The sequence below is a fragment of the Coffea eugenioides genome, chromosome 7 (assembly GCF_003713205.1).
Source record: "Coffea eugenioides isolate CCC68of chromosome 7, Ceug_1.0, whole genome shotgun sequence".
Lineage (NCBI taxonomy): Eukaryota > Viridiplantae > Streptophyta > Magnoliopsida > Gentianales > Rubiaceae > Coffea > Coffea eugenioides.
Window position 1 is genome coordinate 20382199 of NC_040041.1, and position 8666 is coordinate 20390864.

At 40.3% G+C, this 8666-nt stretch overlaps 1 protein-coding gene across 1 annotated transcript; it reads right to left on the bottom strand.

Annotated features, from left to right (window-relative positions):
• Positions 1-1302: 1302 nt before the first annotated feature.
• On the bottom strand, positions 1303-1662 carry LOC113777097 (uncharacterized mitochondrial protein AtMg00860-like). The gene has a single exon (XM_027322144.1). The coding sequence runs from the start codon at positions 1660-1662 to the stop codon at positions 1303-1305; it is 360 nt and encodes a 119-aa protein (XP_027177945.1).
• Positions 1663-8666: the final 7004 nt, after the last annotated feature.

Consider the following 8666-nt stretch of genomic DNA (forward strand, 5'->3'; position numbering starts at 1 on the left):
TCGAATCAACTTGACCTTTTCTCGAGTTTCTTCCATTCAATGAATTACGGTCGAATCTAAGACATTCGTCTCTTCTACTTCATCCCAATAAATCGACGACCGACACTTACGGCCACAGAGAGCCTCGTATGGAGCCATTTGTATAGAAGAATGAGAACTGTTATTGTAGGTGAATTTCACTAAGGTCAAATATTGGTTCCAATTAACTCCAAAATCCAGAATACAAGATATCAACATATCCTCGAGAGTCTGAATTATCCTTTCCAATTGCCCATCAGTTTGAGGATGATAAGTGAGGTTCAACTTGGTACCTAATGTCTCTTGTATTCTTTGCCAAAATCGAGAAACAAAACGTGGATCACGATCCGACACTATACGCACAGGAATTCCATGCAACCTTATAACTTCATCCACATATAACTTTGCCAACTTTTCCATTGAATATTTCATACTAATGGGCAAGAAGTGTGTAGACTTAGTCAATCAATCCACTATGACCCAAATCGCGTCATGCCCTCTTTGCATCCTGAGCAATCCCGATACAAAATTCATGGTAATATTCTCCCATTTTCACACGGCCACCTCTAATGATTGCAACAAACCAGAAGGCTTCTGATGCTCTGCCTTAACTCTCTGACATACTAGGTATGTCTGAACGAACCGGGCAATTTCCTTTTTCATGCCTTCCCACCAATGGAGACTTTTCATATTTTGGTACATCTTATTCCCTTCAGGGTGTACCGTATACTTAGAACGATGGGTTTCCTCCAATATTTCTCTTTTGAGATCCTCATCTTTTGATACCACCAGTCGATTTCGATACCTAAGAATTCCTTCGACTCCAATATTAAAGTCCAAAAACTCCTTTTTCTGAGCTTTCTCCAATCATTTATGTACTTCTGGATCCTTCTTTTGTACTTCCTTAATCTTATCCAATAGAGTAGACCTTAATACAATATTTCCCAAAACAACTTTCATGGATTGCAGACGAGGATTCCAAACACTAGTTTCCTCTAGCATGTGTCATTCCTTTACCATCAATCCTGCTACTTGTACCTTACGGTTCAAAGCATCCGCTACTACATTAGCTTTTCCCGAGTGGTAATTAATTGTGCAATCATAGTTTTCCAAGAATTTCACCCACCTACGCTGTCTCAAATTCAACTCCTTCTGAGAAAACAAATACTTAAGGCTCTTGTGGTTGGTAAAAACCTCAAATGTCATCCCATATAGGAAATGTCTCTACTTACGTAACGCAAATACTACGGCGGCTAACTTCAAGTCATGGGTTGGATAATTCCGCTAATAGGGTTTCAACTTTCGTGACACATAGGCTATAACTCGTTCATTCTGCATCAACACACAACCTAGACCTTCTTTCGATGCGTCTGTGAATACCACATAACCATGATTTCCATTAGGTAGAGTTAAAACTGGTGCCTCAGTCAACCGTCTCTTTAACTCTTGAAAACTCCTTTCACACTTAGCGTCCAATATGAACTTGCCATACTTCTTGGTCAGCTCGGTCATAGGTCCCGCTATCTTGGAGAAATCCTTAATGAAACGATGGTAGTAACCAACTAAACCCAAGAAACTTCGAACCTCCGTTGGATTCTCAGGTTGTTTCCAATTTGACACTGCTTCCACCTTAGTCAGGTCCATAGCGATTCCATCCTTAGAGATAATATGACCCAAAAATGTCACTTCTTCCAACCAAAATTCATACGTACTAAACTTCGTAAATAACTAATGTTCTCTTAGGATTTGCAATACTATCCTCAAATGTCGTTCATGGTCCTTCCGAGTTTAAAATATACTATGATATCATCGATGAACACCACTACGAACTGATCTAAATACGGCTTAAAGATTCGATGCATTAAATCCATAAATGCGACAGGTGCGTTAGTCAGTCCGAAAGGCATCACGGCAAACTCAAAATGCCTGTACCTCGAGTTAAAAGCTGTCTTAGGTATGTCCTCCATTCGCATCCTCAATTGATAGTAACCCTGTCTAAAATTCAACTTAAAGTAAACTACAGCTCCCTGCAGTTGATCGAAAAGCTCATCGATGTGCGGTAGAGGGTACTTATTCTTAATGGCGACGTCATTCAAGTCTCAATAATCTATACACAATCTTAACCTTCTGTCTTTCTTCTTAACAAATAACACTGGCGCACCCCAAGGTGAATCACTTTTCTTGATAAATCCTCGTTCCAATACATCTTGCAATTGAAGTTTCAATTCTCTCGGTTCAGCTGGCGCTATCCTCTAAGATGTATTGGAAATAGGCGCTATTCCTGGGGGTCACATCAATCTTAAAAGCTATTTTCCGTTCGGGCGGTAAGGATTTTAATTCCTCAGAAAAAATGTCAGGGAATTCTCTCATCACTGGCACGTCTTCCAACTTTACCTTATTTCCTGAAGTATTGATCAGAAAAGCTAAGAGTCCTTTTGCTCCCTTACACAGCAATTTCCTAGCTCTAATCCCTGAAATAAGAGTTGATGATGCTAATCTACCTCTTACATCTAGTTTTAAAGTCGGCTCACCAGGCAAATGCAATTCCACTATCTTCTTCTTATAATCAAGTTGGGTATGATAACGAGTTAACCAATCCATCCCTAAGATAACATCATAACCCTTAATTTCTAAACACATAAGGTCTGCTAACAGCTTCCGCTCACCAACCCAGACATCACAATTCCTATAAACCCAATTAGATAACAATCTCTGATTTTCAGTATGCGTACTAATCTCTAAGTCATATGGTAGTCTCTCAGACTTAACATCTACGCCCTTCATAAAGGTAGGCTTAACAAAGGAATGGGTTGCCCCGAGATCAATTAAAACCTTAACTAGACGATGGAATATCGGAATCGTACCTTCAATAACCTCCATAGGTTCAGGGGCCTGATATTGATCCAAAGAATAGACTTTAGCAGGCACCCTCGGGCGATTATCCCCCATGCTCGACTGTTTGAAAGTCGGCCTAGCAGACTGTTGCGAACCACCTCCTACACGACGAGCCGTCAAACAGTTGGCAATCTGATGTTCAGCACTCCCGCAACTTAAACACTTCCCCACTTTCCTCCAACAATCATCCGCTGTGTGATTTGGCTTTCCATAGTATCCACATCCTACTTGAGGCGTCGATACCAAACCTCCTTGTGAGGTAACCCTAGACTGGCCATGCCACTAGCTACTCCTCTAACCAAAGATCCCCTTGTAGCTCTAGCTAATCTTACTCCTCCCAGGCCCCTTCCAACCTTAAGGGCTGGCACATTCTTATCCAGCGGCCCTACACCACTGTTACTTGGGGCATTCCTCTTTTTAGCATGAAAAACCCTCACCTGAAGTCTAGCACTCTCCACTCTTTGGGCCTTTTCCAAGGTCTCGGTAAACTTGTTGATTTGGGCTGCTGATAAAGCCTCTTGACTCTCCACATTGAACCCTTGTATGAATCGTCTTATCCTTTTTCGATCCGTGGCCATTAACTCAGGTGCAAACTTGAAGAGTTTCGTGAATTGGGTCTCATAGTCGGCCACACTCCTAGATCTCTGCCTCAATCTAATAAAATCGTCCACTCTTTTCTCTTGGACCATTGGAGGCAGAAACTTCTCGTCAAACTCTCTCTTGAAATTTGCCCAAGTCCATGGGGTCTGCTCTCTTTCCCATTTAGCTCTAATGACATTCCACCAAGACCTAGCCGCGCCCTCAAATTGGAAGATAGCGAAAATCACTCGCCTCCCCTTCGAGTAGTTCAATACGGCAAGGATATCGGTCATCCTTTCGAACCAACTCTCCGCCACGTCTGAGTCAGCTCCTTCCAGGAACTTGAGTGGCGTAAACTTAATAAAACATTCCAGAGCCCTATCATCTCCATGATCAGGGCCTATAGGCTGAGTTTACTGACCGAACCCTTGATGGTCAGCCAGACGTTCAAGGATATCAGTCATCCTATTGATGGTCGTAGCCACTTAGTCCTCATTTCCACCTTCCGATCCCCTTTCCGAGACTGCCCCGGAAGACCAAATACTCTCAGAGGGTTGGGGTGGTCTACGCCTGCGCCCCCGACCTCGGCCTCTACCTCGACCTCGCGCATCCATAGTCTTAATTATGTCTAAATACAAGAATAGAAACAATTATGCGAAAGAATACTTAAGACAAAAGTCAACATAGGAAACATTTGAAATAACAATAACTGGCATATATTAACATTTCAAGGTTCGTACATAATTAGCAAGTCATGGGGCATTTATAAAAATATAGCACACATATGCCACAAAAATACAATTAGTCATGCAGTAAAAGTCATAAGCTTTACAAACATCACCCCAATTAATTCTAATTACAAAAGAGTCAAAAGTTTCAACATTCCTAGCCTAGTTCACAGCAGAACCGCTAGTCTGGACCTCCTTCTCTAGGTCCTCCTCAAAAGACTCCTCCTCAGAAGTGCCCTCATGAGCCAAGCTCTCGACTCCGCCTACCACCTTATCTATCAGCACGGTGGTGTCAGTTAAAATCCCAATAGCCCACTCCTGGACTTCATCGACTACCCTAACTAGTCGAGTCCTAATTCTCTGAACCTGGTCACGAGCGGCCTCAGCTCTAACCCGCTCATCGATCACTGTCCCCTCAAACTCTAAAATCCTAGCACCCTGGGCCCTCCGCCATAGCCCTCCGCTTCTCAATCTCCTCAAGTAATGCCCTATTAGTAATCACTAGCTGTCGGCGCTCATCATCAATAGACAGTACTAGATCATTAGGATAGGAATGTGTCTCCCTACAGGGACAACGAGGGAACCTAAAGAAATGCAAATATCGAACACGAGATCCTCCACCAAGTACTCGATATCGGATAGATCTAAGAGGCTCCACATGATCGTTAGCATCTCTGTTACCATTAGCCGCATGACCTTCATTACCGTTCTCCATTCCTACAAAACAACTACAAAACTTAAGGTTAGAAACTTAAAGTCACTAATTCACTCAAACATCAACTTAAAGCATAACTAAGTTATCTCATTCCTATTCTCAAGAGTAAAGCCTCTAAAACATCTCCCAAATAGATTTCTAAACCTTGGTTTTGATACTAATTGTAACGTCCCCACTTCTCCCTAGGACGAATCCAAGGGTATCGATAGAACGCCTGCCTACCTCTCGCCAGAACTCACTACAAAATCCAAAATATAAATACAAGCATTCACTCTTAAACTATAGACGGAGTCTATTATATCCACCAGTCAAACTTACATAAGAACAAGCCCAATACTTCCATCCAAATTACAATAATAATATCCCAAGTACAATAATTCATAAGGTTTACAGATCAAATCATTCCTATACAAAAGAGTGAAAATCCTACAAAGAAACTAAGTTCCTCGAGTATCGAACTCCGCTTCAAAACCTGTTAAGGAAAACAAACTTATGGGGTGAGCAAAGTTCAGTGAGGTCAAGAAAATCATGCAAGCAAACAAGTTCATATCAAAGTCAATTTTACCAGACAAGAATGTTAACAACGATTCCATGTGCAAGTTCAAGTACGGAGAATAAATCACACATCGGATAAGGATACGAGAGCTTTCAAGAGCTATTCCACAGCTTGATCATGAGTTTAACATTGAGTTGACACTTCGTCAACATAACAAGATTAGTCCATAGACACCACTTATAACATTCTCCGTCCACCGTTTCACCCCCTGTACCGGGCCCGCTCGTCAAACAAGCAAGTTGGTAATACTCGGTATACCTAGTCGGCGAACGCATTCCAACCGACGAAAACAAGTCAAGACCCAAGGCTTGCCAATCCCTCGGTCGAGTCCTTGCCGGCCCGAAGTGAAAGGTTTACCGATGAGTTTTGGGCGTCCCCACCATGTTCAAGTATCAAATTGGATGATAAGACAACGCTCCATCATCAATCAAGTACAAGTACAAGTTTATTATTCAAATTCAAGCAAACAAGTTCGAGACAAGTATAAGAGGTAGGACGAGATAAAGTACACGTCCACCTTAACAATTTCAATACATGTATCTAGTTCAAGCACGTAGTACAAGCAAGATAGTAACAAGTATGGCATCAAGTCATGCACTTGACACTCACCGATGATTCACTTTAGAAGACAAGCAAGCAAGCACACTAGAGTTAAGATTCGGTAGGTTCTTCCTCAGCACGATCTTGGTCACCTGAGCCAAAGTTAATCATCAATCACTAACTAATCAACTCAACTCAAGAACTCAACTCAATCACTTAAAATCTTCCAAGGCCGGACTGCCACTAGTTCTTGTTTGGACCAAATCTAAGGCTACACTCATCGGAATTAGGCAAAGGCTATGGCTATGGAAACTAGCCTCGGAGTACTATAATTCCCGAGAAGAGCTCAATCCAAGATTCATTGAGTAAAATAGGCTAAATCGAGCCACAAGTCACCAAAATGAGCAAAAGACATGAAAACAGTTTCGTAAAACAGCCATTTTTGTAAAATTTCTGGTATTGATAGGAAATGATTTAGCATGCAATCCATACACCATTGAAAAGCCCTTGAAGTCTAGTTTCAAACGCCGCCAACAGCGCTCAATTTTGACTCCCGAGCAAAGAGATATGGCCATTAGAATAAAGGGTGTAAAGCTGTCCTGCCACTACGTTTTTTTCAGTTTTGAAGGGCAATCTTTGGGCATCATTTGGTCATCGAAATGGTATTGTAATTATGCCAAATTTGGTACACTTAAACTTCAATATATGGAATACCTCTCTACCAAAATTTAGGTAAAAACTTGCACAGAAAGGCAGTTAACAAAACGACCAAAGTTTGTGTAATTCTTCGAAACAAATCTGCCAACCCTATCATTCTTTCTTTTCCAAATGTTTTGTCCAACAAAATCAGCCCCAATTCGTTCCATTTTTTAAACCAAGATTCTAGCAACATTTATTGAGCAATTTATGGTTTAATAGCACCAAAATTTTCAGAATAAAACACCCCAAAATAGATTTGACCATTCGGTCAGCAAGGAAGGGAAAATTTTCAGATTTTTAGCCAATCTTTTCATGCATTTTGGAAGCACCAAATGAAATATATTTTGGTTAGAAATTTGTCCACTTAAAACTCAACATATCAGCTCTCAAATGGGCCAAGAAAGTCACGAAAATATGGCAACAAAACAAAGCAACAAAATCTCAAAAATTCGGCCAGCACCTCCATCTCTTCTCTCGGTTTCTCTCTTTCTTTTCCTCTTCTAGTTTCTAGCATCAAAACTCATCACAAACACACTAACACACACATAAGCATCATGGTAGCCCTCATTTAACCAAGGTGGGAATTCATAGAGCCCACTTCAACCAACCAACAACAACAAGAAGGAAGCTACAAGCTTTAAAGCCAAGAAATGAAACAAGAAAGCAAGAGTTTTGTGAGAGATATTTATACCTTCCAAACACAAGAGGAAACCCTAGATTTTTTGTGTGAGAAGCTCCCCAAGATAGCCCCAAACAGCCGACCCTCTCTTCTCTCCAAGATGGTCCTCAAGTTCAAAGTTAAGCTAACAACAAGTTCTCTTGATGATTTGGATGGAGGAGGAAGAAGAAGTTTGGGAGCAAAATGAAGAAGGAAATGAGCAAGAGGAGTTTGGCCAAATGGAGAGAGAAAAGGGAGGGTGAGTTTGAGTGATGTAAGCTTTTGACTTTGGGGCATTGATGAAAAATAAAGTGTGAAAGAAGAGAGAGACATTTGATTGACCTAAAGTAACTTTTCGTCGCATCGGAGTTGATTCGCGCGACAAGACACTACGATCCCAGTTTCTCTCACTTATATACCTCAAATACATGTCCTAACACTGGAAGCTTATATCTATAAGTCGACCATAGGCTCGGGTGCGAAATTCAAACAGCCAAGTAAAGCAATTATCGAATAATCCAAATGTGCACAATGTACTTCGAAAATTTTTGTGTCGATGCAATTGACTTAATAAAATCAAATAAATTTCTAAATGAAATCAGTAAAATTGATTTGGAAATTGCAATGTACATATATATATATATATATATATATAAATGATAATATGGGTCCTCACAAATAGCTTAATGGATTTAGATTTCAGATTTCAAAAAAGAAATTTTCACTAATGTTACTGAGAAATTTGTATCTAGCAGAAGGTCTCTGTAATGATACTAGATTAATTGCACTTAGATTTATCAAAAATGTGATCCATACAAAAAAATTGCAGTTGGAACTTTTAGTGGCAATGAGGTTTTGATCCCTACAATTACATTGCATTGCTTTGATGACCAAGTTTGTCCAATTCCTTTCAAGAGGTGTCAATTTTCCATTCGCTCGTGTTTTTGCGATGACAATAAATAAGGCTCAAGGACAAACACTAGGACTATATCTAAAAGAGCCAATTTTTTCTCACGGTCAATAATATGTTGCTCTTTCACGAGCAAAAACATCTAGCAATGCTAAGGTTTTAATTATGTCATTATCTACTGATGATAGATGTGAGACAACAAGAAATATTGTTTACCATGAAGTACTTTCAATTGCTTCTAAAGATTAATCGATTCTTGACTCTTATATGCATATAACAATGCTTATGTCTGGTTTTGTATGTAGGTGCCATATTTGCCACAAATAAGTGAATACTTTTTGTGTACAATGTTTCCACAAATACAACTT

What these genes read in the sequence shown, in the direction of transcription:
- LOC113777097 (XM_027322144.1), bottom strand. Translation starts at nt 1,662, where the DNA reads ATGGACCTGACTAAGGTGGAAGCAGTGTCAAATTGGAAACAACCTGAG.